This window comes from Phyllostomus discolor, chromosome 10 (assembly GCF_004126475.2).
Source record: "Phyllostomus discolor isolate MPI-MPIP mPhyDis1 chromosome 10, mPhyDis1.pri.v3, whole genome shotgun sequence".
Lineage (NCBI taxonomy): Eukaryota > Metazoa > Chordata > Mammalia > Chiroptera > Phyllostomidae > Phyllostomus > Phyllostomus discolor.
This window is the reverse complement of record NC_040912.2, coordinates 92149072-92177051: the sequence shown is the minus strand read 5'-3', so window position 1 is coordinate 92177051 and position 27980 is coordinate 92149072. Positions and strand designations below refer to the sequence as shown.

Below are 27980 nucleotides of genomic sequence, written 5' to 3'. Positions count from 1 at the left end.
CTGGGCCTCCCACCCCTCTCCCAGCCACGCCCCACCACCTCTCCGAGAGACAGAAGGCCAAGGCAGGTGGGGGGAGCAAAAGCACTTTACTGCGGGGGTGGGGGGAAGGGGCCATTAAATTATTCACTTAAATAAAAACGAGGAGGGAAGGGGACGGGAGGGCATCCCCGGCCCGTCCCTCTGTCCGTCCGGCAGCAGCTACACAGGCATGGGCATCTCATTGTACTCGTCCACGCCCTCCCGCTCATCGAACACGGGCTCCGCCTCGTTGGCGTCCAGCTGTGGGGGAGGCGGGGGTCAGGAGGGCGGGCCCCAGCCAGGACTCGGGCAGGGGCCACACAGGGCGGGGTGGGGTGGGGTGGAGTAGGGCCGAGGGGCGAGGGCAGGTGGCCTTACGCATTTCATCTCGCGCTCCGTGAAGATGCGGGTGAGCACCACCATGCGCAGCGGCACCGTGAGGATGAGGATGAAGGGGAAGGCCAGGGAGGCGGCTGTGGACATGACGGCCCAGAGCAGGGCCAGGCAGAGCAGCTGCAGGGCGGTGAACAGGTGCATCCGCAGGGTCCGGACCTGGAGGCGGGCGGGGCAGGGTGAGACGGGAGCCTGGGCCTCACCCGGCCCCCAAGGGCCCCAGCCGTCCAGAGGACAGGCAGCCCCTTTCCCCTCCGTGGGGGTGAGGGCAGAAGGGCCTTGTCAGCACTCCCCACAGCCAGGTCTGCACAGGCCAAACTGGCCCAAGTAGGTACACAGTGGGGGGCCTGGCGGGTGACCCACGCAGCCCAGGAGCCACGCAGCAGAGGCATGGGGCCCTTCCGGGAGGTGTCTCACCTTCTTGACGTAGGTGACGTCTGGGTGGTGTTTGGGAGGCATGAGCAGCAGGTGCAGCCGCTCGTAGAACTGGATCCCGTTCAGGGAGGTGACCCCCATGTACAGGAAAATCCCGAAGAGCACAGCCAGGGGTATTTCTCGGAGCAGGTCGCCGATCACGATGGAGAGGCCTGGGGGGCAGGGGGAGAAGCGGTCGTCTCCAGGGCCACCCACCCTGCCGCCCAGCCCGGACGAGTGTGGGGCTTGGGGGGGCAGACATACCCACGAGCAGGGAAACCAGCAGCCCGGTCACCCGCTGCTCCTTGACCTCCTGGATCTTGGGCTTGTCCCCGGGCGCCACAGCCTTGCTCATGACGGTGAGCGCATTGGCGTGTGTGACGGAGCGGACGGTGGCGGCCGCCAGCCAGGGCAGGCCGAAGAGGGCGCAGACGCCACCCATGCCCACGATGAGCAGCAGGTCCAGGTGGAAGCCCGAGCCCTTCTGCAGCATGCGCTCCTTCTTGGAGATGATCAGCCTGCGCGGGGGACAGGGCTGGCTGAGGCCCGGGGCCGGCTTGGTCTCCCCAGGGCACCCAGCTCGTGGCTCTGTATTTGGAACCTGGCGGTCCCAACCCATTCCATCCAAAACGGGAGTTACGTGATAAAGCTGATTACATGATTCTGCACAGCTCCCAGCTTGCCCCGGGCCCCTCCCAGCAAACGCCACGGGGATCTCCCGCTGTCTACAGAATAAACTCCAGCGGCCAGTGTGGCATTCTGCACCCCACACCTGATGCCAGCCCTGGCCAGGCTCTGGCCACCCCCCCCCTACGGCCCCGGGGCAGTTCCTGGGGTCTGCGCAGCAACCCCCTGGGCTAGGACCACTCACGTGGTGATTTGCGTCTCCATGAAGATGAGGATGAAGACCAGGAGGGCAGGCAGCAGGCTGGCCACCATCATCCACACGGGGAAGGAGCTGTTCTCGCCCAGGGGGTTGATGACCCAGCCCCGCTTGTCAGGGGCCGTCACCGACAATCCGCTGGGCACATTCAGCTTCTGCGGAGCAGGGGGCGGGACAGGTGGGCCTTGGAGGGGGAGCCCCGAGCTGCCCCAGGTGGGGCGAGTGCTGAGGGTGTGTGGGGAAAAAGGCCCGTGTCTGCCCAGTTGAGAGGCGGCTCTGGAGCCAGGGGCTGCAGAGGGCCATCCCGAGTCCGACGCCAGGCAGCGCACTCCTGCTGCTGCTACGTGTACTGGGCCTTACCTGGGTATAGGTGTCCTTGATACTGTAATCCACAAGCACCATGATGAGGATCGCGATGGGCACCCCGAAGTCCCCGATCACCCGCCGCACCTGTGGGCAAGCGCCACGCTCAGACTGGGGGCCCCTGCCCTGCTCCGGACCCGACCGACCGCTGGGCACCCGCAGCTCCCGCCTCCCGGAGGCCCCCGCCCCACGCACCCGGCCGGGGAAGAACCGGCTGTTCTTGAACTTGCGCAGGAAGAAGGCAATGAAGAAGGTGCCGGCCATGAGCACCAGGGAGAGCAGGGCCGTGTTGGGCTGGCCCCGGCTCCTTCCCTGCCCAGAGGGCCCAGCCAGGCTCACGTTCCCTGGCCCTGGCGTGGCCCTTGCCCCGGCCCACGTGGTGTTCTCGCCGCCATCTGCGGCGTCACGGATGGGCTCAGAGCTGTTGGCGGCAAAACAGCCGTGGAGGGGATGTTCCTGGAAAATCTGAGGAGGGGACAAAGAGCTCCATCAGCAAGACTGGGCGGCGTCCGGACTCAGGCGCATGCTGAATGGGGCAGGTGTGGGGGGTGGCCAGCTGCCTGCAAAGAGCGTCTCTTGTGGATCAAGAAAATGACCCAGCCCTGGCTGGTGCAGCTCAGTGGATTGAGTGCAGGCCTGCAAACCAAAAGGTCGCCGGTTCGATTCCCAGTCAGGGCACACGCCTGGGTTGTGGGCTGGGCTCCCCCACTGGGGGCATGCAAGAGGCAATCGATCGACATTTCTCTCGCACATCAGTGTTTCTCTCTCTTGCTTTCTCCTTTCCCCTCTCTCTAAACAAATACAAACTTTGAAAAAAGAAAAAGACCCAGAGGACCAGGTGTGAGGGCAGGGCAACTGAGGGTGAGCAGAGGCTGGTCTTCCTGAGGCAGGGGCTGGGGAGGGCAGCTGCAGCCAGGCCTGCGGGGACCGGGCGCAGAGTGTGGGGCACGGACCCTGCCGCAGACACGGGCCAGGTGTGCCGGCTGTGGCCGTGCCTGCTGCTTAGGAGCCTTCTCCTTTCTGCATTTCTGGGTCATTTGCCACTTTAACAAAAGTGTATTACCCTTGTTATTGAAAGTATGTTTTTAAGCCCTGGTTTACCTGGCAGGGCTCGGGGCCAGGCAGGAGAAAGAAACTGCCCGCTCTCTCTCTGGGGCGGAGAGCGGGTGGCAGGCATCTCAGGGCCAGCCTGGCCTCCCACCCAGGAGAGAGAGCAAGACAGGGGCACACTGCCCCTTGGCTCCGCCCCGGGGCCCACAGCCTCCCCCCTCCCCGCCCAGTGCTCGGGGGACCTGCTCACCTTGACCAACTTGTAGAAGGTCTCATAGATGAAGATGAGGGAGATGAGGAAGGCGAAGATCTCCTGGGTGAAACGGGAAACGAAACGCACCAGGAAGCTCCCCTCCAGGGCCACCATAAGCAGCGCCAGAAGCACCAGCCAGAAGCCGATCCACACGCGGCCCACCAGGTACTCCAGCCCGTTGTACTGGCAGAACTGAGGGGCGGGGGACATCCTGTCAGGCCCGGAGAGCACGGGCTGACGGGGTGGGGGGTGTTCCACGGAGAGGGTCCCCCGCCCCCCTGGGGACCCTCACCGAGAAGAAGGCCTCCTCGAACACCAGCAGGGGCCCCGAGAAGCCGATCACCAGCAGCGGCTGCGCGCCCAGCAGGCAGAAGAGCACGCCCTGGAGCGCCGTGGACACGATCAGCTCGGACACCCCGATCAGGTTCTCCGTCTTCTCTCCTGGGGCGGCAGCGGCCAGCTCAGGCTCAGGGGCTGGCAGCGGGGCCCCGCGTGCCCCGCCCCCCTGTGTGCTTCCCATCCCCCACCCCCACCCCGGAGCCTCTCCTTACCCAGCAGCCCCCCGAAGGTGATGGCGGGCGACAGGGCTGCGAAGTAGATGAAGATGACCGCGGCCAGGCACTGGGGGTCGAGCGCGTCCCGGAAGTCGCTCAGGTAGTGGGGGTAGCGGCGCCGCACGTCGCGGATCAGCCCGCCGAAGGGCCGGCCCGTCCGCCGCAGGGGATCGTCTTCCGCTGCGCCCGTCGCCTCTACCATCTGCAGGAGCGCTGCAACCCAGGCCTCCGTCAGGGCGCCCGCCGAGGACCCCCACAGCCCACCCCACTCTCCTTGGAGCAACTACAGACCGCGGGACCCCTGCCCCGGGCAGCCCCCGCCTGCACTGGGCACTGGGCCCGTACCCTTATCCTGGGCCGACTTGGGCTCCAGCCCCGCCCCCGGGGGCAGCAGCCGGCCCTGCTCCTCCCGCTTCTTGAGCATCTGGCGCTGGAAGTGGGCGACGGAGCGCAGCAGCTCCTCGCCCTGCACCTCGGAGGGCGGCAACACCACGCTGCAGTCCAGGAAGGCGTTGATGGCGGTCAGCAGGTCCTCCCGCTCGTCCGCCATGTAGGCCGCCTCGTGGAATTGCTGTCGAAGCAGAAACGGGGCTGTGAGGGCCCAGGCCCGGGGCCGGGGGCAGGGCTGGGCTCCGCACCGGGACCCACCTTGTCGGACATGAGGGTGGAGATGGAGCGTCCGATCTCGTGGTAGTCCATGTTGGCGCTGCTCGGGCCCAGCAGCAGGAAGAGGAAGCGCACCGGCACGGGCACCTCCAGCACCGCGTCCAGCTCCACTGCCTCCCGCAGCCGCACGAAGGCCATGGTGGGCCGGGAGAGGAACTCCACGCAGCCTGGGGGCACGCGGGGCCGTTGTGGGCGAGGACAGGGCACCAGGAGCCCCCAGCCCAGGGGCAGTGCCGAGCCAGGCGGGCGGCCACTGGGACCCCCGCCCCCAAGACGGGCCCCACACACCCGCCCACATACCCACGAGGACCACCGTGGCCTCGGCGTTCTCAGGGATCTTCTCCAGCAGCTTCAGCTCATGCTTAGACTTGGAGCGAGTGATGCTGGCCGGCGGGGCCGGAGGTGGCAGCTCGCGCTGGGGTCGCAAGAGAGAGTGCAGCTCAGCTTGGCCCACGGTCGCAGCCGTGCAGCGGGGCCAGCCCCGCCCCGGCCCAGGCTGCTGTCTCCACTCACCTCGCGCTCCACATCCAGCCGGGTCTCCGGGACACCTCCGATGAGGGGCTCGGTGACGTGGGGGTCGCTCTCGGCCCCCTGGCCGTGGTGATGCCCCAGCAGGGAGCCCAGGGAGCCGGCAGAGATGTTCCGGGGGAAGGAGAATTCCTTCTCGTCGCTCGGGTGGCTGGCAGGGCAGAGGGCGGCCAGTCAGAAGGGTGATGACGACAGGGACCAGGGACCGCGGGCCGGGGAGCTGCGGGCGGGGCCGCACCTGTGTTTCAGCAGCAGGGCCCGCAGCACATTGGCCCTGTCCTCGGCCTTGATCTGGTCGGAGATGACCATCTGCTCCACCACCTGGTGGGCCACCCCGGGCAGGGTCTGCTGGTCCAGGTCCAAGAGCACAGCCCCTGGAAGGAGGAGGACGTAGGGGGACCCTCATCCCCGGGCCAGGGAGTGCAGGGCCGGACCAGAGCTGGAGATGAGGGCGAGGCTGGGCGAGCAGGGCCTGAGGCCCGAGTCCCATCGCCCCTAGGTCCTGCTCCTCCCCACCCCTCCCTGCAGGAACACACTGGGGTCATCAGAGGCTGCGGAACCTGGCTGTCAGAGCGGGCACCGGGGCTGGGAAGTGGCTGGACACGCCCTGCAGGAAGCAGGCAGCCTCCGCCGAGGGCCCCGGCGGCCCACGAGGGCAGAACCGCACTCCGGTGTCAGAAAGTCCCTCCTCTCAGCGGGCAGCGTGCTGCCTCCCGACACCCGCCCCGGGGTCCCGGCTCTGCCTCCGGAGCACAGCTGAGCTGGGACCCCCGGGCCCTCGTCCACCCGCAGCCTCAGGCCATCCGCAGACCTCCCCCTGGACCCGGCTCCGCTCCCCCGCATCCAGCAGCTGCCTGCGAGGGAACTTCCTTTTAGCTTCTGTTTTTTTTTTTTTAATTTCACTTATTTATCTTTAGATAGAGGGGAAAGGAAAAAAAGAGAGGAAGAGAAACATCGATGTGTGAGAGATACACTGATCGGTTGCCTCTCGCACAGCCCCAACAGCCCGCAATCCAGGCCTGTGCTCTGACTGGGAGTCGAACTGGCCACCTTTCAGTTTGCAGGCCAGTGCTCAGTCCACCGAGCCATAGCAGCCAGGGCTAAAAATTTTGTCTAATTTTAGAGAGAGGGGGAGGGAAGGAGAAAGAGGGTGAGAGAAATGTCGATGCAGGAGAGAAACACTGATGGGTCAACTTCTGTGCGTGCCCCGACCTGGGACCGAACCCACACCCCAGGCGCGTGCCCTGAACCGGTCATCGAGCCGGCGACCCCTCGGCTGGCGGAACGACGCCCAACCAACCCAGCCACGCTGGCTGGGGCTCACAAGACATTTTCTAGACCTCTCCCCGCAAGCGACTACTCAGGAAGTACACGTTCTTTCAGGGGTCACCAGGTCACTTTTCTGTCCAGGGCAACTTTCCAAACACAGAACTGAGAACAAACAGAACCAAACCCCCCGAGAGACCAACATGGAGACGGCAGAGCCCGGCGCTGGAGCGCCCGCACGTTGGCACCTCACCCAAAGAAAGCGCTCCGGCCTCACTCACGGCCTGTTTACTCCGAGCTCGGAAACGACTGTGACGGCAGGTGTCTCCGTCCTGGCAGCTCAGGAACAGGCCTCCTGGCGGCCGCTGGGCGTGACCCCCCCTCCCGGCCCCGGCCCTGGCACGAAGGAGGAAACAATCAAGGAACGAGCAGATACATCAGACACGGAGCTCGAGGGGCCTGCGCCCGTGGACACTCGGGAGGCCCACACAGTCCCGCAGGCGGGAGCAGGTCAGAAAGCTTTTCCAGCAAAACCGTCTAAAACCACGTCAGCCTGAAAACACGCCAGCTTCGGTTCTTTGAAAATGTCACTTAGAGAAAGCAGTGTCACTCCCACTCTGCCAGCGGTGACCTCGATCCCCGTGTTACCCAAGACACACTAGGGGGCCACTCTGCCCTCAGAGGGGTGGCTCGGGAGAAGGGTGTGTCCAGGGGCTGGGTCAGGGGTCAGGGGTCGGGGGGCGGGCAGGTTACCGTGGGCCAGGGTCCGGCGGAGCTCCAGGAGGCTGCGGAAGGACAGGGAGGCCACGTGGGGCTTCCCCCAGCGCTCCGTCTCCTCCTCCACATCCTCTTCGAACTTGATCCAGCGCGCCGTCTCTCGCCACTGAGGCTCCTGGTTTTTGTCCAGCAGGAGCTCGTTCAGCTCCACAAACACCTGGGGGGGCGATGAGAGGGCAGGGCAAGGTCAGAGCTGCTGGGGGTCCCCAGGGACTGCTCGGGCACGAGCCTCCGGATGGCACAGGGCATGGGCATGGGGCCCGGGCGAGTCCTGACTCGGTCAGAGACTTTCTTTTCCTCGTCTGTAAGATGGGAGCGATACCGCCCACCTCCGAGAGCCCTCGGGGGGACTGGAAGGAGAAGCACACAGGCACAGCCCCACACGGGACTCGCAGTGAGTCCTCGATGCACGCCACGCACACGCACGATCGGGCGCGATTCTGTGTGCACGTGTTCGAGCGCCCGCACGACCCAGCACAGAAGGGCGGAGGTGCGCGGCACCTTCCGGGCAGGCAACGGCCACTGCCTCTCCAGGGCCGTCCGGCTGTGCCCAGGGCCGCTGAGCACTCAGCCCGGGTGCACTTTACTGTACGTCTATTAGACCTCAATAAAACGGTTTGAAAAACTCCACGGCAAGGGTCAGGGTTCAGGACCGGAGCCTCGGGGCCTAAGAGGGGCAGCATCAGCAAGTCCCTGAGCGACCTTGGCCGGTCACCATCCCTGATTCATGGCGGGACAATCATCTTCCCGGGCTGTGGGAGGATCACATGAGTCAGAGGTAACCGGATTCCGGAAAATAAAGTTCATGGCTCCGCAGGGCTGCCCCCAGGGTCCACACATGCCCCACTGCCAGCTGCCAGACAATGGCCGCGCCAGACATCAACACCGGGGAGGAGGTTCGCAACCGCGGGTGGAGCCCCCGGGGCTCAGGGAGGTCACTGCTGGCCCCAGAGGCCGGGGAGGCGGCCGAGGGGAGAGGAAGGAAGCGTGAGAAGCTGAGGAACAAACATATACCTCATGGGGCTTGTGGGGGACCCGGGGCCGGGCCCGAGGCGTGGGGCCAGGCTCGCGCCCCTCCCGGCCGCTCTGCCCCGACTTGGCATTCTTCCGCACCAAGTGCCGCCGGACCCCAGGCACGTCCTCAAACCGGTGACCTGGGAGGGGGAGGGCAGCAGCGTCAGGCTCCCTGCTTCTTCTCCCAGCCCCGTTCCCCACCCCAGTGCCAGGCCCGGGCCCAGAACTCACTCTTCATGAGGTCCAGGTCCGCCGTGGCCAGCGTCTGTGCCTCGCTCTCGTCCGTGGGCACGCGGGGCAGCAGGGCCTGCTCCGCCCCGGTCATGCTGCCGATGCGCCTCCTCTCCTGCAGGTTGTAGCTGCGGTGCCCGGGCTGCGCCTTGCTCAGCGGGCGCCCCGAGGCGCCGCCGTCGTCGCCTCCCGCTGTGCCGCAGGCCACGGCCGCTGCCTGCTCCACCACCGGGGCTCTGGATGGAGGGACAGAGCCGCCGTGAGCCCGGGGAGGCTGGGCCCCTCCTCTCGGCTAGGAGCCCTGCAGGAGGACCGCACCCCCCCCAAACACCCCACTCTAGAAGCAGGAGTTTAAACCGGGCCCCCCACTCTACCGACTACGTCCCAAACCATCACACGGGCCAGCTCAGGACAAACTTCTTGGCAGTGCAACTGGGCCGAGAGCAGGCCGTTCCTGGGGTGGGGGTGCCTGCAGCCACCAGTCTGAGCAGCTCCAGTCCTCTCCTGCCCTCCCAGGACCACAGCGTGACCCAGCAGGGTGAAGGGCGTGGACTTGGGCTCTGAGACCGCAGACAGCCCCCTGCGGTCACAAGGAACATGTGACTCCCTATCCCGCACAGGTTCCAACTCCTGCTCCTGTCCCCCAGCCCGGTGTCTCCTTCCTCTCTGCCACTGCCTGTGTGTCCTGGTCCCCGCCATGTCCTGCTGTCCAGCGCCTCCCATCTAGTCAAGGCCACGACCAACAAGCCCCCTCCAGGCTTGCTCGGCCTACACCCACCCTCAGGACCCTCGGTTCTGCTCACACACCTTTGCTCACAGTCAGACCCACTTTTCCAAGGCCAGGCTTTCTCTGAGGCTCCCCCAGCTCCCACTGGCTGTCTGGCCGCCCGCAGGCCCGGGTCCACAGCCCAGACCCAGCTGGGGACCAGCACCACCCGCATAGCCCGCCTGACTCCCCAGGGTGCGCGTCTGCACAGGCCCCGGAGGGGCGCCGCGCCCTTCACCTCCCCGCAGCCCTTCACATGGCCTGGCACCCAGAAAACAACGAGTCCGTGATAGCAGTGACCTTGAGAACTCATTCCAAGTGATGTCCTCCAGGTAGCCTTCCCTGGCGAGCGCCCCCAAACTCCGATCGCCTGCCGGTGCTGGTACCACACTACCCGGCATAGTAACCTGCTCTGGTGCCATTTCCTGACACGACAACCAGGGTGGACTGGCAGCTCCCCAAGTGCAAAGGGGGGTCTTCTACTTATCTCATGCCCTCAGGGCCTCAAGGGGTGCTGGGAGGCCACCAGACCAGTCCCTGACCTAATGCTTGATGCTTCCATCTGAAGTCTGGGGAGAGGGGATGGCGGGGGTGGGGGTGGGGGCCCCTCTGTTCCATGCCAGGCTAAAACGTTCCTAAACCTTAACTCCGCCACCCCTTAATCCCTTCAACCGCCCTGAAGAAAGGTTCTATTATTCTCGGTTTACAAAAGGGAAAGCAGGCTCAGAGAGGTTCCTCGCCCCGAGAGCTAGTGGGGAGCAGGACTGGGGTTCGAACCCCAGTCTGAAGACCCTGAGGCTCTGCCGCTTGTCCCACCCCACAGGCTGACAACAGCAGGGAAGACCGCCGCCTGGGGACACTCACCCAGTCTGGGCCCCTCTGGTGGCCCGGGGAGCTGCCTCCTGCTGGGGCAGTGGTGGAGGCGGAGAGGGACTGGTCCTTTCTGCCTTCTTGTCGGTGACTTCATCCTCCTGAAGAAAGAACTGGAGAAGGGACCCATGTAGGCAGACGAAGCCAGGCCAGGCCTCCCCGGGGGTCCCCCCGGAGTCCTGCCCTGACTCACCTGCACCGAAGAGGGAGTGGAGGCGGGAGACGGCTGGGTGACTGCCCGGGCACCCTCAGCCTCACCGGCCTCATCCTCATCTTCCTCTCCCTCCTCAATGGTGGGGGTCTCCCCGGTGGGGGTGGCCCCAGGGCGCCTTCGAGGCTTCCGTCCGGGGCCCTGGGGCGTCTTGCGGCGGCGGGTGTCCGGAGGCAGGTGGGTGGACAGCGGGTGATGGATGTGGTGGGAGGACTGCCGGTGGTCTGCAGGGAGAAGGGGACCCCGCTGCTTGCTGGCAGGCACGGCCTCGCTCCCGGCCCCTGGCCCAGCTCAGCCCCTTCCGTGGTGGACAGTCCAGCCAGAGGGACCCTGCCCCCTCCTCAGGGTCTCCCCCTCACATTCGAAGTCTTCCTCCCCATAGCTCCGGCTGGGCTCCTCCCCTCCGCGAGACCCCGCCTCCTGAAGGATCTCCTCGAACCGCTCCACCCCGAGGGTCCGGTGCAGCTCGTCCTCCTCCTGCTCCGGGAAGCCAGGGGCCGCGGGGCCCACGCTCTCTGGCTCTGGCTGTGAGGGGGAGAGCAGAGAGAGAAGACACAGCGGCTCACTAGGAGCTCACCCCGAAACCCCACCCTGCCCAGCACTGGAGGGAGGTACCCCCAGAAGCCTGCCGGTTCAGATGCTGGGGACTGGGCCCCCCACCCAGCAGCCCACTCTCTAGGTCCGGGTGCTCTGGAGCCCGGCTGTGCCCACCCGCACAGCTACGGCGGGCAACAGGGGCTGTTCGGGAAGTCTCCACACAAATCCTGCGCATCCAGCCCGACGGCCGGGTGTGTGAACGCGGCAGCTCACGTGGCTGAGAGGGAACACACTCCCTCTCGCTAGAGGCAACTGACCAGCCTTAAAGTAACTTCTGGGGGCGCCCGACCTAACTGACCAGGACTGGAGTCCGAGTCACACGGAAACCAGCCCCTGGAAAGGAACGTGGCCGCCTCGCCTCCTCAGGGGAGCCCCCCATTCACCACCCCGCCGCAGCCCTGGGGACCCCCGCGCGGCTCCCTGGCCCCGCCCCTCACCCCACCCCCACCCCCCACCTGAGTCATGCTGCGGGAGCCAGGAGCTGAGCAGCCGGGACTGCGGTGGTGCTTTTGGAGTGCTCAGCTAACGAACGGCCTGCTCTAGCCAGTGGCCTCGGTCCAGCCCCCCGCCCACCCCCTGCCGGTCTCCGCTCCAAGCGCGCCAAATATTTGCTCAAGAGCTTCTGGACCTGAAGGGCATCAAGATTTCAAAGGGCGGGGTATGGAGTCCCCTCCGCGGCGGCGCCGGTGCGCGAGGCTAGAGGAAGAAAGAACGAGGAAGAGCAAGAGGGAGCTGGGAAGAAGGGCAGGTGCTGGGGAGACCCCGAGGCGGGGACAGGAGCCGCTGGGGTGGCAGGGATACTGGATACGAAGACAGAGGGGGGTCAGGGGTGGCTTCTTCCCAGCCCATCTCTGCAGCTCTGGCCCCGCAACCCCCAAGCGCGGGCCCTCCCCGACCGGAATGAGCTCGCTGGCTGGCGGGGAGGAAGGCGGAGGGAGGTGCCGAAGCGAGACAGAGAGTGGGGAGGTAGCCTGGAAGGGAGGGGGTGGGGATCGAGAACCCCTCGCACCTGAGGGCGCAGGAGGAAGTCCATGGCAGGCAGGGGTGAACTTGGGAAGGAGGGGGAAGGGACCGGCCGGCGCCCCTTCTCGGTCACGTGCCCGCTGGGCCAAAGTGACCAATAAGGGGCTGATGGTGGCACTCGGGGTTAATCATTACACTTCCCAGGAAAATCCGGAGGGGGCCACGTGGGGCAGAAACCACGTGGGGGTGGGAGTGGCCGACCTGAGTAGCACGTGGGGCGGGGGGCGGGGCCGGGGGTGGTGTCTGGCTGGCGAGCTCCGCCCAAAGCCACTGAGCACAGACTGACACTGTCTCTAAGGTCGGGGTGGGGGATGGGGATGCGGGGTGGGCACCGCCAGGCGGGAGATCTAGCGTCCCCAAGTTCCTCTCTCACTTAGGCTACCACCTAGGTCTTCAGTAAACAGCCTCAACTCCGCCCCCAGAGCTAGAAGCCCGACTAACTGCTCACCACCACCATCACCAATACCCGTCTCAGACCCCTGGAGCCAGGCAAGGCCAGGATAGGGATGGCAGCGCTCCTTGGGGACACCTCGCGGGTCCCCCTCGCTCCCAAGCCTCTGCAGGCGTGAGCGCTCGCGCACACACAGACACACACACACCCCCCTGAGGGAATCCCCAGCAGAGCACCTGTGGCGTGAGGAGGCACGGAGGGCGGCCGCTTCGCCGACAATACTCACAGTTCGGAAAGAGTCTGCGCCCGAGGCGGGGCGCCGGGGGGCGCTGGTCATGGCCAAATCTTAGCCCTTTTCACTGTCGCTGCGGCTTTCAGGGCAACAAGGCGGCGGCATAACCTGGGGTTGGGGGGAGAGGAGCGATCACCGGTGAGAGCAGGGCCAGGCCGGTGGGGGCGCCCGGGGCATTTTGCAGCCCTCTGCCCAGCCCAGGCCAGCCCAGGGGAGGGCAGGATGCGGGGCTTTCCGCCGGCTGGCCACGAGGAGTCTCCCAGCCGCGCAGGACACTCCCGGCCGGGATGAAGGGCCTCAGAGTGGCCCGTAGAGGCGCCAAGACCAAAGAGAAGTTATTTATAGGAAGAAAGGAGATGAATAAAGAGAAAGACCAGCGCGGCCTAGGGCCAAGGGACTGAGGACTGAGGGGTTGGAAGCAGAAGGGGGGAGAGGCCGCAAAAGGAGGAGGGGCTCAGACCTGGAGAGAGAGCTGCAAAGTGGATGTGTGTGTGTGTGTGTGTGTGTGTGTGTGTGTGCGCGCGCGCGGGAGGGGGGGTTAGATGGAGGAGGGAGAGACGGAAAGGACAGGCTGAGCCCGAAACAGGAGCAGCGACCGAGGGGTGGCATGCGGAGGTGGGCCGAGACCGGGGAGGGCGTGCGGGGGCGGGGGGAGTGAGATACCCTCCGGAGCAGGCACGTGGGGAGGAAGGAAGGGAGAAGAACTCTGGAGAGAGGCCAACAGGGCCAGCAAGGGAGTCAGAGGAGACGGACCAGGACAGGGAGGGGGAGCATGACCGCACTCCCTCCCGGGGCAGGGGCAGGGGCTGGGGGCGGTGCTTGGGGAGCGGGGGAGAATGCGGGCTCCTTGGGGGAGGGGCAGGAGCCCAGCTCCACTCAACTCACTGGGCCGGAGGGAAGGAGGACTCCGGGCACAGGCCAGGCGGGCACAGCTTTATGATGGGGGAGGGGCTCGTGACGAACTTGGAAGAGGCTGAGCACACAACCCTGAGGTTCTGCCTTGAGGGGCAGCCTGACCCCTCCCCTCCCCCCGGACCAGGAAAATCTGAGTGGCTGGGCTGACGCCCGCCTGACTGTGACTATAGGGGTGTCTGAGTGGGTGAGTTGCAGTTAGGGAACCTGACCAGTGCAAATCGGGGTGCCCATTCACAGTGGGGGAAGCACAGGGGGCACCCAAGGCCCTCCGAAGGTAAAAGGACCGAAACTCCCCAGTGTGTGGTTGGGGGAAGGGGGACTCAGGCTTGCCCGACTCAGGGCTACCTTGGGAGTAAGGCAAGCCAGCGGAAGGGCAAACGATGTAGTTCTGGGGGTAGGGGTCAGTCCCGGAGGGGGGCGCCTGGAGCGACACATTCCTGGCAAGCGCTCCAACTCAGCTGACGTCTCTCTTCACATCCCCCAGCAGGACTTCAGCCAGGGAACGTCCAGTGTGGGGGAGAGAAGGGCCCTGGGGGGTGGGACCCTGGTGTGGAGCGTCCCGAGAGTCTGCAGGTGTGGGCTCTTGCCTCCGGGCTGTGCGGGGCTGTGCCCACGGTGTGTTTCCCCATCCTCCCTTTAACACCCCCCGCCCCCTCCCCCGCCATCCTAGAACACAAAGCAGCTTCTGTCCGGAGCATCGGTGCCGATAATCCGGGGTGAGGACACATTCCGGGGACCAGCCCCGACCGGCCCGGGGGATTAGCATCTTTCCCCCTGCCCAAGGGATTAGCCCCCCGGACCGCAACTTGGGCATTCACCAAGTGCGGCCGCACATTCCACAGCTCTTCGAGGTGGGGTAGGCTGCGGCGAGGCGCGGAAGGAGACGGCACAAGTGGACCCTGCATTTCAGGGAGCACCGCCCCACCCCCAGCACGGAGCTCCCCTCCCTAACAGGCCCGCCCCTCAGGAGTCGGGTCCAACTCTCGGGGCTCCTCTCTCCACTCCCACCCAGCTGCTCCCTCTTCTGCCCGACCCCTCGTCCTTACCTGACTCGCCACCCAACCCCCTGCTCGGCTCTTCCTCCCAACCCGGAGGTGGGCGGAGAAGGCCCCGGGCAACCCCCAGGCTGGGCGCCCAGCACAGGAAGAGGTGCCGTTTGGAGTCCGCTCAGGAGTTGGGAGGGCCGGCGGCGCCTCCCGGAGACTACCCCCTCCTGGTGGCAGGGGGCGCGGCACCCTCGCTTTAGGGAATTCTAAGCAGCAGACCCCGGATCCGGCTCCCGACCAGCACTTCCCTCGCCTCCCCATCCTTTTCCCTAGATCTCGCTTTCCCGAGCCCCAGGCTCCGCCCTTCCCTCCACTTCCACTCCCTCCCGACACCAAGTCGCGAGTTCCCCCCTCCTTTCCCCTCCCTTCCTCCCTCCGCGGCCCTGGCCCTCCCCGCTCACCCGCTTGCTCTAGACTTCGTGTCGCGGGGGTCTTGGGGTTTCTTCCCCTTCTCCCGCGCCTTCGTGCGCTCCCGACGACTGCCTGGTGCCCACCTCGGGGCGCGCCCCCGCCGCTCCTAACTTCTCCCAACTCAACTTTCCCCCGCGCCGCGGGCAGGCCAGCCCCCTGCGTGCGCGCCCCCCCGGCGCACCGTGCGCGGCCCCGGCGGGTGGGGAGGCGGGGAGCAGCGGCCCAGACCCGCGAGCGGAAGCGCGTTTCCAGGCACCGCCAGGCACCAGGGCCCCGGTCCAGGAGGCAGCCCCTGCTCTCCTGAGTGGCCGCCGCCCTGGCTTCCCCGCGTGGGACTCGGGCGCCCCGGGGACGCGGTCTCTTGGCCCATTTAGGCACCTCTGGGCGGAAATGAGCCCAACTCACGCTGGGGAATCCCAGGGATAAAAACGGAGGCGCAAAGATGTTCAGGAAATTCGGAACGGAGAAAGTTGAAATACAAATGTATCGGGAACAATATTCTCTCTCTCTCGTTTTAAAGATTTTATGTATTTATTTTTAGAGAGGGAAAAGGGAAGGAGAAAGAGAAGGGAGAAACATCAGTGTGCGGTTGCCTCTCATACCCTGCCGCAACCCAGGCAGGTGTCCTGACTGGGAATCGAACTGGGGACCCTTTGGTTCACAGGCCGGCGCTCAATCTGCTGAGCCACACCAGTCAGGGCAGGGACAGGATTCTCTTGTGCCCGCGGTCCCCACCCTCTCCAGTAACCCAAGTACCTCCAAGAAAGCCCGTCTTTGCCTAGAGGGACAGGACCAGGGCGAGAGAGGTGACGCCGGCTGGAGGTTGGATGCCCATTACCTTGCGCTGAGCTCGACTTTGCAAATGTGGCAGGGGTGGGGGGTGAGGGGGTACTCCTGCCTCAGGGAGATTCCTGCAGTGACTTCCCTCCCTCCTTGAACCCAATTCATGGTCATCATCTGCCATTAAAAAAATCGGTGTATTTCTGGTTTTCCCAACTAAAATATAAATTCTTCCGGATAAGGACAATCCTTTCCCCTTCTTTTCCATAGTCTGCCACTGGGCAAAGGACAGAATCGTGAACGCAGAAAACGTTCAGATATCAACGAGTCGATTAACAAATGTTTAGCACCAACTCCGCTTCCTGCGCCGTGTGCTGTTTGGGACCGTTTTTCGTCCAGTTCACAGCCCTCAGAAATGCAATCATAAGACAATTAGAGAGCAGCGCAAGCAAATCTATAATCAACTCCTGAAGGGATGAGGTCAAGGCTGCAGCGAGTGTAGCTATCTGTCTGTGCTTCTGTCTGTTGAGGGCGGTAACCAACCTGCCAGCCCTCGGCCACACCCTGGCTGACTTTAGTAGGCTCGGATTCTGGACACCGGGCTGGGATTGGGGCGCTGGGGGACGGCTCGCAGCGCTGCGGCCCCTTTGCCTCGGGATGTCGGAGTGAAGCGAGCCACTGGAGCGCCCAAGCCGACAAACGGGGCCCAGGGAAAAGAGCGGTCTCCGGCATGTGTTAAAACCAGTTTCAAACGGAGCACCTGCCTCCCGGCCCAGCCGTGTGTTCAGCTGGTCTCCGTCAAGTCATTATCAGGAAGACTTGGCCCGGAGTCATTCCCTAATCGACCCTGGGGTCACCAGATGGCCTGGCGAGAGCTGGGAACCCGTACCGAGAGTGTCAAGGGGTCGTTGGGGCCTCAACACCATCAACCTGGTCAGAGCCTGTCCCCCTGGGTCCGGGATGTAGGCCGCCTAACCCCAAACCTCAGAGAGCGCCCCACCCCCACCCCCACCCCTGCCGCATTCTGGAATGTGTAGTCCCGGAGAAGCCTTTTTCATAAGAAGGTGGTGGTCACAGAAAGTAATAAGAGCGAGCACACTGGGAGCCGCGGCGCTAGGCCCGGGAGCCCGGAAAGCGGACACGTGATGCTTCCTGGGACTTGAAGTCCAGGGTTTGCCTCCGCGGTGGAACCGGCGTCCCGGGAAGCGAGTGCTGCAGAGAGCCTGCGCGCAGCCTGCTGGGGGTTGTAGTCCTCTGGTTGCCTAGGGTCCCAGGCATTATCGGGAAACCTGGGCGTCTTAGGACTACAAGCTCCAGAAGCTCATGCGCGGGCAGGAGGGCGGGGCAGGGCCGGAGCTGGGGTGCCGCCTCCTCTGCATCTCCGGGGCCCGAGTATTAGAACGGAGGGCCCGCAGGGGTCCCCGCGGCTGCTGCGATGCAGAAATACGAGAAGCTGGAGAAGATTGGGGAAGGTAATGGGACCAGGAGATGTTCTCGCAAGATCTTCTTTTGCATTCCTTGCATCTCTGGCTCCTCTACCATCAGCAATGCCGACGGACTCCGACCTCAGCGCTTGCTGCAGCCCCCGCCCCGAGCTCAGCACCCCGTGCAGACACCAAACCTCCCGTTGGCGTTTCCTGCAGAGTCCCCTCCCAGACGTAGCACTCCCTGTAGGCCCGATCTCTGGACCGCAGCACTTCCTGCACGTCCTGCCCCCAGCCTCATCGCCGCTTGCAGAACCCCACCCACCCCCGGCCTCGGCTCTGGCAGCAGACGTCCAACCTCAACACTCCTGCCAGTCCTCATCCCTCTCCCAGCCCCCTGCTCACTATTCCCGGCCCCTCAGAGCACTGTCTTCCCTACAGATCCTACCTGGCAGCCACAGCCTCCCCCTGCTGCTCACCCCCTTGCGCCTCTGCAGGCCCCTTGCTCTGCCACGTCCCCATCCACAAAGCTCTGCCACACCCGGCCTTGACCCTGACCCTCTTCCCTTACTTCTCCAGGCATCAGAAATAACACTCTCCCACGATGCCCTTCCCCTCCAGGGAAGGGCTTCATCGGTGGGGAAGGGTGCCCCATCCTTCCCTTCACCGGTAGCCTCCTTTCTTCAGGCACCTATGGGACCGTGTTCAAGGCCAAAAAACCGGGAGACTCATGAGATCGTGGCTCTGAAACGAGTGAGGCTGGATGATGATGATGAGGTAGGACGGGGGGGCCTCTGGGCCGGGGTTGGGGGGCGGGTGAGGGCCTAGGCTGGATGGGCTAGATGTGACTGGTGCCCGCCTTGCCCCCCCCCCCACGTGCAGGGAGTGCCCAGCTCTGCCCTGCGGGAGATCTGCCTACTCAAAGAGCTGAAGCACAAGAACATCGTCAGGTGTGTGGACAGGCAGGGCCCTCCTTGCTCGGGGTGGCCAGTTGGGGGAGGTGGGGGCTTCCGAGTGGCGCTGGGCTGACCACGGGTATCAGGAGCACACCTGTGGGTCTGCCCGGCTAAGCCCTCCCTTCTCCCTAGGCTGCATGACGTCCTGCACAGCGACAAGAAGCTGACGTTGGTTTTTGAGTTCTGTGACCAGGTATAAGGAGGACCCTGGGGACAGTCGCCTTAGGAGGGCATGGGAGGAGCCCAGACTGAGGTTGAACTCTGTCGCGTTCCCCCACCCCCATCACTTTCTAGGACCTTAAGAAATACTTTGACAGCTGCAATGGCGACCTAGACCCAGAAATCGTGAAGGTGAGGAGGCTGGAGTCCAGGGGGTGGCCCGCTGAGGCCCAGGTTGCATGCAGCCTGTGCCCAGCGCGCCTGCTCCATGAGCGCCAAGGACAGGCCCCGATGGGGGCGCACCGGGCGTCCAGGGCTGGGAGAGTCCTGTGTGTGCTCTCCAGAAGCATTTTTCCCATGATCTCCTTGACCTGACAGTAATGCTCTGGTCCCGGCGATAACGATTTACGCTTGAGAGATGAGAGAAGGAGATGCGGAGAGATAGGTTACTCATTCAACAAATATTTACTGAATGCTTTGCTGGGCACCACGCGATGTTCTGGGCCCAAGACCAAGCGCCTGGTCCCAGGTTCCAAGGGGAAAAAATGCTAAATGATAATACAGCGAGATATAGATGCATGTGGACGGTTTGATGTGCGTTCCAACGAGGCCAGGTGGGGGGGGAGGGTCAGTGTGGGCTGGGAAGGTAGGAAGGCCCAGTAGGTCATAAGTCTCAGGAAGGTGGGGGCCAGGGCCCCCATTCACTGGTCACCTCTAATATGTAGCATAATACAAACTAAGTCCTTGGTAATTCGTGGAGGATGTGTCACGGAGCTTGGTGCTGAGAGACAGGAGGGTGTGGGGCAAAGCAGAGGGTGAAGAGGGGGGTGTGAGCCAGGGCTGGGCACACCTGCCGATCCAGACGGTCTGATGCCCCCGTCCCGCCCCTCCCCCAGTCATTCCTCTTCCAGCTGCTAAAGGGCCTGGGATTCTGTCACAGCCGCAACGTGCTGCACAGGGACCTGAAGCCCCAGAACCTGCTCATAAACAGGGTACCTCTCAGGGAGGAGGAGGAGGAAGGTGGGGGAGACTGGGGCCGGCAGCCGAACAATGAGGGCGCTGGGTGGGAAATGGGTGCGCGGAGCCGGCCCTCTCACCGTCCCTCCCGGCGCCCGCAGAACGGGGAGCTGAAACTGGCTGATTTCGGGTTGGCTCGAGCCTTTGGGATCCCTGTCCGCTGTTACTCTCGGCTGAGGTGAGCTGGGGCGGCGGGAGGGTATTGGGGCGAGGGGGGACCCCCCCAGTGAGCGTCTCTCAGCTCCTACTCCGGCACCCAGAACATTCTTTTCTCCTCCCTGAGCCTCCTCCTCCCAGCCCTCACTTAAGTGGGGGGTCCCTGCGGGTGGGGTCTCTTCCAGGTGGTCACGCTCTGGTACCCGCCCACCCGACGTCCTCTTTGGGGCCAAGCTGTACTCCACGTCCATCGACATGTGGTCTGCCGGCTGCATCTTCGCAGGTGACATGCTGGGGGTCTGTGGAGGGCCTCCCCTCCCGTTCCAGCGGACAGAGGGGGTTCGGGGGGTCCCCTCCAGGGCAAGGAGCAGGGCCCCGGGGGATGGGTGTCACCGGAATGAGGGCTTCTTCACCCCTCCTCTCTGCCTCCTCTTTCTCCCCCCCCAGAGCTGGCCAACGCGGGGCGGCCCTGTTCCCCGGCAATGACGTGGATGACCAGCTGAAGAGGATCTTCCGATATCCTTCGCCCGAGCCCTCTGCGAGGGGAGTGGCGAGCCGTGGAGGTGCTCTGAGTGCAGGGAGCAAGGGTGGTGAGGGGCTGGCCAGGCTCCTGGGGTCAGTGGATGGAGGGCAGCAGCCAGTGGACACCCCTGGTTGTCACAGTGCGGCGGCGGGCAGCCAGCTGGGGAGCGTGTGACATGTGGGCGAGGAGGGACCCCTTGGGGAAGAAGCCAGGAGGCAGCTCCTCCAGCTGGGAGGTGACTCCTTAGGAGCAGGGAGCCAGAAGGGTCAGCGGGAGGATCCGTGGGGGTCGAGGAAGGCGGGCCGGCCGGCCCTCTGAGCCACGGCCGTTACGGCATGGGCCACGGCAGTTCACGGTGTGTCCATAGCGCCGTACCTGCAGTCACCTCCATGCTGGTGGGACTACAGAGGAGGGTCCCGTGTGCTGGGGCTACTTCTGTTGGGACCCAGGGGATAAACTGAGGACTCCTTCCTGGGAGGAGAAGAAGATCCCCTCTCCCTGACCTTTTGCACTGCTGAGTGACCCTTGACCCTCTGGACACACTGCTGGGGACCCCCACCGAGGAGCAGTGGCCTGCCATGACCAAGCTGCCGGACTATAAGGTGTGACGAGCATGGGGGGCTCACGGCTCATCAGCGGCCCCTCAGCCCTAGTAGCTCCCGTGCCCCAGAGCCCCGGTCTGACTGTGCCTGTCCCCCACAGCCCTACCCGATGTACCCAGCCACGACGTCTCTGGTGAACGTCGTTCCCAAGCTCAACGCCACGGGCAGGGACCTGCTGCAGGTGACCGAGGGCAGGGGAGGGACTGGGGGGGCGGGGCTCAGGCAGCTGGCCCTGCCTGACCCTGCCTGACCCTGCCTGACCCTGGCCGGCCTTCCTTCCCTGCGCAGAACCTCCTGAAGTGCAACCCCGTGCAGCGCATCTCGGCGGAGGAGGCCCTGCAGCACCCCTACTTCTCCGACTTCTGCCCGCCCTAGGCGCCCGGGCCCTGGGACCCTGGCCTCTCTCAGCCCCCTCCCGGAGGGGAGGGGCAGCAAGGACGCACAGTGTGCCGAGCCCCAGCTGTGCTGGGCCCCCCGGGGCGGAGGCGCCCTTGCCCGGGCTCGGTCTCCCTCCACAGACTTTATTTAATTTCATAAATTGGCTCCTTTCCCACAGCCTGGCTGGTGTGGTCGTGGGTGGCTCTGTCTGACGGGGGGGGGGGGGGGGGGGTGGGCTTGGGCAGGGGTCTGTGCTCCACTTCACAGCCTTTGCAACCCCGCTTCCGGCTGCGCTCCCCCACGTGGCCCGAGGCTGGGGGCCGGCGGCTCCAACCCCCACGCCCTAAGGCCGGGGTCAGTGCGGCGCTGTGCCCACACAGGTGCTGATGTGTCACACACATGCTCTCTCTCTGCCCACGAGGGCCTGAGGCTGTCCTAGGGATCAGGTGGCCGGTGACCGAACGGGAGAAAAGGGCCAGTGCTTCCTTGTGGTTCTCCCTGTCCCTTGGTTGCCCGCCCTGTCCCTTCCGTCCTCTTCCTCCCCATTCCTAGGCCTTGGGAGACACCCAGAGACGTGGTTGGATCAGGGACACCTCTCTGTGCCCCCTTGTCTGGCTTAATATCCAGGGTACGGAGGCAGAGGACAGGGAGAGGGGGCTGGGGCCTGGGTGAGCCCTTGCTGGTAGAAGTGGGAAGGGGGTCCCCCCAACCTTTCAGGCTGGGGGCTCTGCTGCTGTGGGGAGTTTGGGGAAGCTAGAGTCGTTCCCATGGTGATGGTGGATGCTGGCGCTCAGTCCCAGACGTGGGAAAGAGTCACGGTCTAAGGCCTGAGTTCTCAACAAAAGTGGGAGAGCCTGTGTCTTCTCCCTGCCGGCTCCCCGCTTCTTGCCAGGCTCTGGGTCAGAGCCCTCTCCCAGCCACTCCCTCATGGTCCCCCCAAATGGGGGGACTGTTCTCTCTGAGATGTCCCCCTGACACACTCCTTCCCTCCGAGGTGCACATGGCCAACGCCCTGTCCTTGCCCTTCTGTCCCAGAGAGCCTTCTGGAGGTTAATTGGGAGCCCCACCCCCACCCCCCACGTGTCCTCTAGATGCTGGCCGGCAGAGGTCTCGTGCCGACGAGGGCTGGCCGACCTTGACCTGGCCAGCCTGCCTGTAGGAGGAGCAGCTCGGGCTGATGCACTAGAACTTTATTTGGGATGAAAATGACAAAGCGATATGCAGGCAGGGGCTTGTCCGAGACGTCATAGGCTTGGCCTGGAGACACGGACACCGGGTCTAGAGCCGGGTGACGAGGTAGCAGGTGCGGTGGGAGGCGGAGAGGGTCCTGGTCACGGCGCAGGGAGGGGTGGGAGGCCTGCCGAGACATGGCCGGCCGCCGTGCTAGCATGGGAGGCCTCGGCCCCGCCTCCCTGCTCCTGTCCTCCTGGACCTGAACTCCACCTTCTAGAGCAGGGGTGTCAAACTCATTTTCACCGGGGGCCACATCAGCCTCGTGGTTGCCTTCCAAGGGCCGAGTGTAATTTAGGACTGCATAAACGTAACTGCTCCTTAACAGTTAAGCGAGAGCTCAGCGCTGCCGCCGGGTAGAAACAAGGTGGAGGGCCGGGTTCGGGCTGCGGGCCTTGTGTTTGCCACCTGTACTCTAGGCTGCATCTGTCCCTCCTCCCTTGACCTTACAGGGACATTTCATGTTACCTGGGGCCCAAGCTGAGATGGGGCACTTGGTTTCCATGGCTGTTGAGCCCTTCCTGAAGCTGCGGGAGGAGGGACAGGGTCAGAGGGGGGGAAGGGTCCTCCGGCCAAGGGCACCGCGTGCCCCTCCCTGCCCCGTTTCTGCCCAGCTGGGAAGAGAGGGTGTTCTAGGCCTCGGGGGACGACGGGCAGAGAACCCAGGCAGAGGGGGCAGGGGAAGAGGAGGCTGTTACCAGATTGCTGCTGGAGTGCTTCGGGGAGCGCTTCCGGTTCCAGAAGTGTCCCAGGACCCTGTCTCGGAACACCTGGGGGCAAGCAGTGGGGGAGGTGGCCAGCGCGCGCCCTTGCCTTGGCCCCTCCGCTCGCTTCCTTCCCTCTCCCTGAGCCGGGGTCCCACGCCCACCTCACAGAGGTAGTCCAGGATCTCCAGGATGGTGAGCAGGCTGGCCCCAATGAACAGCCCCATCTGGCCCCCAATGTCACCTGCGGAGACCGGCCACTGGTCAGCTCACAGCCACCTGTGCAGCCCGCCCGTCCCCAGGCACTCCGCACACACCGAGTAGCTCGGACACCTCGTAGGCCTTCTTCTGCTCCACTGTCTCGTAGTTGAGGGCCTCGAAGAAGATGTCCAGCACCAGCACGTTCTCCCTGGGGAGAAAGAGGCGGGAATGTCCACTGTGCATCCCCTGGCTGGCAGGAAACAGGTGCGCGTTCTCTGGCCAATGACTCCTTTGAAGAGGCCTGAGAGGGGCGGCACCGCCCCTGTTTGCAGAAGGCGCAGTGGCGGAAAGGTCAGGCAGCTTGTCCAGAGTCCCGGAACCCCCTGATGACGTGCAAACTGGTGTCCCGCCCGGGTGCGCGCCCTCAGCTGGAGGAGGACACCTGCCCCTCCCAGGTCCCGCGCCCCTTGCCCGGGCTCTGCGGGCTCACGCGATGTACGCTTCGCTGCGGTTGTATTTTCGGGCCAGGTAGCGGGCAGCGGCGCGGCTGGGCATCCGCACCATGGAGAGCTCCTTGGCGTAGCGCGTGGTGGCGCAAGGGTTGGGGCAGACGCACGCGTCCTTCCGCAGCATGGCGTCTGCGGGCCACAGACAACTGGATCAGGACCGTCCCTGACCCCCGCCGTGGGGTGGGGGTCCCAAGCTGAGGAGGGTGGGGACAGGTGGCGGGGATGCTTGCCCCTTACCCAGCGTCGGGTTGGCGCAGTCCTTGTACTGCTGGGGGCTGCACACCGGTGCGCCACCTGGCGGGAGGTGGGGCGGGCGAGGGGTGTGTGTGTATGAGTGACAGCTTCAGGACGCCCCCCCTCCCCCCCCCCGGCTGCGGCCCCTCCCCACCAGACCCCTCCTCCGCTCTCCAGCCCCTCACCAGGCATATGCATCATTCGGCAGCCGCACTTCCGAGCCACATAGCGGGTCTCGCAGGCCAGGCGACAGCCCGTTAGACTATAGGGAGGGCTGGGACCCGGACTGGGGCTGGGGGGACCCAGGGGACCAGAGGGTTCCTGCTCAAAGTCAGGGTCCAGAGATACTGAGCTGCAGTCACCCCAGGGCGGTGGCAGATAGCTCAGCTGCAGAGACACTGGTTAAGGAGGGTTTGGGGAGAGGTGGGCACCCGGGGAGAACGCGAGCCGGCACTGGGACAGGGGCGCGGGGGTGTGGTGGGGGAGGGGCAGAGGCCTCCGGACGTTCGAAGAGTGGCGCGGGCAGGGAGGGGGGCGGCGCTGAGGTGTGGGGCCCTGGCAGGGGAGGGGCTGGGAGGCTCGGGGAGGATACTTGCTGCTGCTGGCAAGAAACGAACACCTGGTAGCCGGGGGCCGCGCCAAAGCCCAGCTGGTCGATGACGGGCGGCTCCTCCTGCGTGTGGATCTGCACTCGGACCCCCGCCTCAAAAGGGGTCTCCTCTGCGGGGGGAAGGGGCGCCGAGGCCTGGGCTCGAGGAGACCCTGGCTGCAGCCCCTTCTCCCCAGGGCCGCGGTGGGCCACCCCCTGCCTGCCCCCTCCTCCTCGCCTCCCCAGAGCTGTCGCAACCCACCCGTGCGCCCCCAGCCTCATGCACAGGCTCCCGTACCCACGTCCTTCCACACGGGCAGGTACTCGTCCTGCTGCACGTCCAGCATGACCTCCAGCCCGCTGCCCGCGCCGCCCTTGGGGGTGGTGAGCAGCTCCGCCCCGTCCGCGCCCGAGTTGAAGGTGTAGCACTGACCCATCCGGGTGAAGATCTGGGGGTGGGCAGCCGGGGCGGACTCACTGGGGAGCCAGAGGCCCAGCCAGGCCCACGCAGGGCCAAGGGACCGCTCCCCTCCCCGTCCTCGACCGGGGGCTCTTCCTCGAAACCCCCGCCCCTCCCTCCCACAGGCACGTGTAGTCTCACCGTCACCCCCACCTCCCCCTGACCCCTCTATCCCCAGCCAAGCGCACAGTCCGCAGGGCAGGCTTTCTTTGGAGAGTGGGGTGAAAGGCGGGGGTCCCCGCTGCCGTCCTCCAGGACTGGCAGAACGTTGAGGAGGCAGAGGGAATGCCAGCCCCTTCCTCGGCCGACAGCAGGGTCTCTGGCCCTGGAGCAGTCCCACCGGTGGTCCCCCACCCCCGGTAGCAGGGTCTCCGCAGACCAGAGCTGGGCCCAGAGACCGCCGGGGTGAGGCCCCAAGCTGGGAGGTGTGACCTTGCACACCGTAGTCCAGCTGAGTGACAGAGCAGGCCCCGAGGAGGACAGCTCCCAGGGCTGAACAGAGAGGTACTGGTGGGGTGGGGGCCTGCGGCCTGGCTGGGAAGGAAGGGGTCCCAGATCCCAGATTGGGGGTGTTAAGGTTCTCTGGATTTGGGGGAGCCTGCCCCATCAAGGCTGGGATGGCAGGTCCCGCCCAGGGACTGGCCGGCACTCCTGGGTCTCCGGCGGGACAGGCCGGGTGGCCAGCTCACCGCAGTGAAGTTCTCAGGCCCGCACGGCTGGCCACAGTAGCGACAGTCCAGCAGCATGTCCTCCAGGGCGTGCCCGGCCCGGGCGTAGAGCCGGGCCATGTCGAAGGTGGGGCTGGGCATGAAGCCCGGCGGCGCGGGGGGCCGGCCCAGGGCGCGCAGGAAGGCCGCGTGCTCCGAGGGCTCCAGGCCCAGCAGCGAGGGCCCGGCCCAGTGCAGGTCGTTGGGCGTGAGGCGCGAGCGGCGCAGGGGGTTGATGTTGCACAGGGTGACGGCCGGGAAGACGAGCCGGTGGCTCTCGCGCTCGTCCAGGGCCGTCTCGTGGTGGAACTCGCCGTAGTAGCGCACCCTCTCCGCCACCTGGTAGAGGAAGGCGGCCAGCGACAGGAGCACGGCCAGGGCCCACAGCCCCCGGCGAGGGGTCAGCCTGCCCGGGCCGAAGACGTGTGGCCCAGCCCGTGCAGCGTGCAGCTGCTGGCGAACACGCGGATGTCCGAGGCTGGCCGCCGGGCCTCCTCCGGCCCCGAGGGGGGCTTCATGGCAGCAGTCAAGGAGAGGGGACAGAGAGGGCTGGAGACCAGGCTACAGAGGCTTGGAAGCAAGAGAGGGTCAGTTCAGGGACAGAGGGGGCCGGCCAGGCAGCAGGGAGTGCGGGTGTGAGGCGAGGAGAGGGGTCAAGCCCGAGAGCGAGGCAGGGAGGCACTGGCCTGGCTGGGTTGGAGGCGGTGACCCGGCGGGTCCAGCTGGCCTCGTCCAGGAGCAGGCTGCGGCTCCTCCGGCCTGGGCGCCGGGCCGGGGGGCTCCTCGGCGGAGAGCAGGTAGGGCACAGCCCAGCCGGCGTGGTAAGCAGCGCCGCTTTGCAGCTCTGCTGAGCCAGGGCTGCTGCAGAGGATTGGGTTTCAGCAGTGAGGGGGCAAGGGGCCTGGCAGAGCAGCCTGGGGGGCGGGGAGGTCCCTGAGGCCCCAGGCTGAGCCATTAGTGCAGCACGGGGTGGGGAGGGGGGGGGCCGTGGCTGGGGAAGCCAGAGGCGCCAGCTGGAAACCACAGCGACCCTGGTTGGGCTCAAGGGGAGACCAGAGGTAGTTGGTGCTGGGGGGACCCTTGGGGTCTCTGGTGTCCCAGCTGCAGCCCCTGTATGTGGGGCCGAGAGTCAGTGGCAGGGCCCTCGGCCTGGCTCCTCCCTCCTCCCCGTCTCCTGTCTTCCCGCTAACCTCATCGTCGGGGTGGAGCTGGCTCTTGACCAGGCTGGAAGGTGGTGGGTTGTGGCTGGCGTCGGCCGCCGCCTCCTGCTGAGCCCCCCAGCGTTCCAGCCACTTGGGGCGGCCTGGCCGGGGCCTCTGCAGGGCCCATGTCCTGGGGGGCTGTCTCTCGAGTGACCCCCTCCTCAGGCCCTCCTGTCTGCGGGGTCGGCCTCCATCACAAAGATGGTGGGCTCATGCTCTCCCCTCCCAGGTAACGTAGCCCAGCTCCCAGGTGCGCCCTGGGCGCCCAGTGGTGTCACATCTTGTTTCACTGACATATTCGTGCGGCACTCAGTAGCTAGGAGACTTCCCCATCTTTGATTGGCTGCGTGCCACGCCGCTCATGTCACCAGGCCCCCAGGAGCCCTGGGGATTTCCAGTCTTCCATTCCAGACGGCGGTGTACGTTCGGTGCCACAAAACCCCCGGCTGTGGGAGTGACACTGGGTGTGCTGGCTGGGTGCCCCCGGCTGCAGTGGGGCCTCGGGGGCGTCTCCCAGCAGCTGGGGCAGGTGCCTCCGGAGAGGGATGAGGGGGTCTCGGGGACTCAAGGCCCAGGGGACAGGGGACAGCAGCAGGAGGGCTGGGCAGCGAGGGCCACAGGAGCTGGCCCAGACAGGCTTGTGGAGGGTGGTGTCAGGACCTGGCCCCCCACCACTCCCGTCCGGGGCCGGGGAACAGAGAGACAGACGCTGCACTGCGGGCCCGAGAGAAAGCGAGTGTGTCTCCACGGACTGGCTCAGCCTCCGCTCCATCGCTTTCCACAACGCACTTGAGGCCGCAGGGCTCAGGTGGTGGGTTCCCAGCCGAGAGGAGAAGACACAGGGCCCACGGCACAGTCACACTGGGCCGCAGCCACCTGTCCGTCCAGGCGAGACGGCAAGCTCCCTCAGGCAGGATGCGGGGACCACCCAGCCCGTCGGGGCGCAGGGCACGGTGGCGCTGAAGGAACACTTTTCGGACAGAGTGAGTGGGTGACGAGGTTTATTGCCAGGACTACGCGACCGCGTTTGGAGGCTGCGGCACTGCGGGCTTTTCGTAGCTCCCCACAGGTGACCCCACTCTGACTCCTTACAAAAGTTTTCTTAAACCGATCTAGAGAGGGAGGAAGGGAGACACACTGATTTGTTGTTCCCCTGACTCGTTCCCTGGTTGTTTCTCGGACGTGCCCTGACCCGGGATTGAACCCGAAACCTTGGT

General features: G+C 65.4%; 3 protein-coding genes across 4 annotated transcripts; 1 reads left to right on the top strand and 2 right to left on the bottom strand.

Annotated features, from left to right (window-relative positions):
* Positions 1 to 64: 64 nt before the first annotated feature.
* Positions 65 to 15091, bottom strand: SLC4A2 (solute carrier family 4 member 2). 2 transcript variants are annotated; one of them, XM_028525443.2, is made up of 23 exons: positions 14923 to 15091; positions 12555 to 12668; positions 10617 to 10782; positions 10240 to 10481; positions 10041 to 10159; positions 8411 to 8646; positions 8180 to 8319; positions 7142 to 7322; positions 5361 to 5496; positions 5108 to 5273; positions 4895 to 5009; positions 4577 to 4761; positions 4274 to 4499; positions 3926 to 4141; positions 3667 to 3815; positions 3372 to 3566; positions 2267 to 2536; positions 2069 to 2158; positions 1697 to 1863; positions 1090 to 1343; positions 829 to 998; positions 397 to 570; positions 65 to 279 (listed from the first exon to the last, which is right to left on the bottom strand). In XM_028525443.2, exons 2-23 carry the CDS (start codon positions 12603 to 12605, stop codon positions 199 to 201), a joined length of 3729 nt encoding a protein of 1242 aa, XP_028381244.1. In that variant the 5' UTR covers positions 12606 to 12668; positions 14923 to 15091; the 3' UTR covers positions 65 to 198. The 2 variants fall into 2 exon arrangements, with proteins under 2 accessions (XP_028381244.1, XP_028381245.1); XM_028525444.2 differs by lacking the exons at positions 12555 to 12668; positions 14923 to 15091 and adding an exon at positions 11864 to 11956.
* A 1954-nt stretch (positions 15092 to 17045) lies between these two features.
* Positions 17046 to 21104, top strand: CDK5 (cyclin dependent kinase 5). The gene is given in 14 exon segments (XM_036011050.1): positions 17046 to 17184; positions 17824 to 17849; positions 17851 to 17913; positions 18019 to 18086; positions 18225 to 18285; positions 18387 to 18443; positions 19148 to 19243; positions 19370 to 19446; positions 19610 to 19707; positions 19872 to 19892; positions 19895 to 19940; positions 20489 to 20549; positions 20650 to 20730; positions 20838 to 21104. Coding segments are annotated over 14 exon segments (879 nt in total). The 5' UTR covers positions 17046 to 17147; the 3' UTR covers positions 20925 to 21104.
* Positions 21105 to 22099: 995 nt separating this feature from the next.
* On the bottom strand, positions 22100 to 27116 carry ASIC3 (acid sensing ion channel subunit 3). The gene is given in 13 exon segments (XM_028525957.2): positions 22100 to 22284; positions 22626 to 22684; positions 22856 to 22927; positions 23026 to 23105; positions 23179 to 23270; positions 23553 to 23700; positions 23809 to 23865; positions 23991 to 24192; positions 24398 to 24525; positions 24693 to 24843; positions 25544 to 25987; positions 25990 to 26671; positions 26752 to 27116. Coding segments are annotated over 12 exon segments (1602 nt in total). The 5' UTR covers positions 26080 to 26671; positions 26752 to 27116; the 3' UTR covers positions 22100 to 22205.
* Between the last annotated feature and the right edge of the window lie 864 nt (positions 27117 to 27980).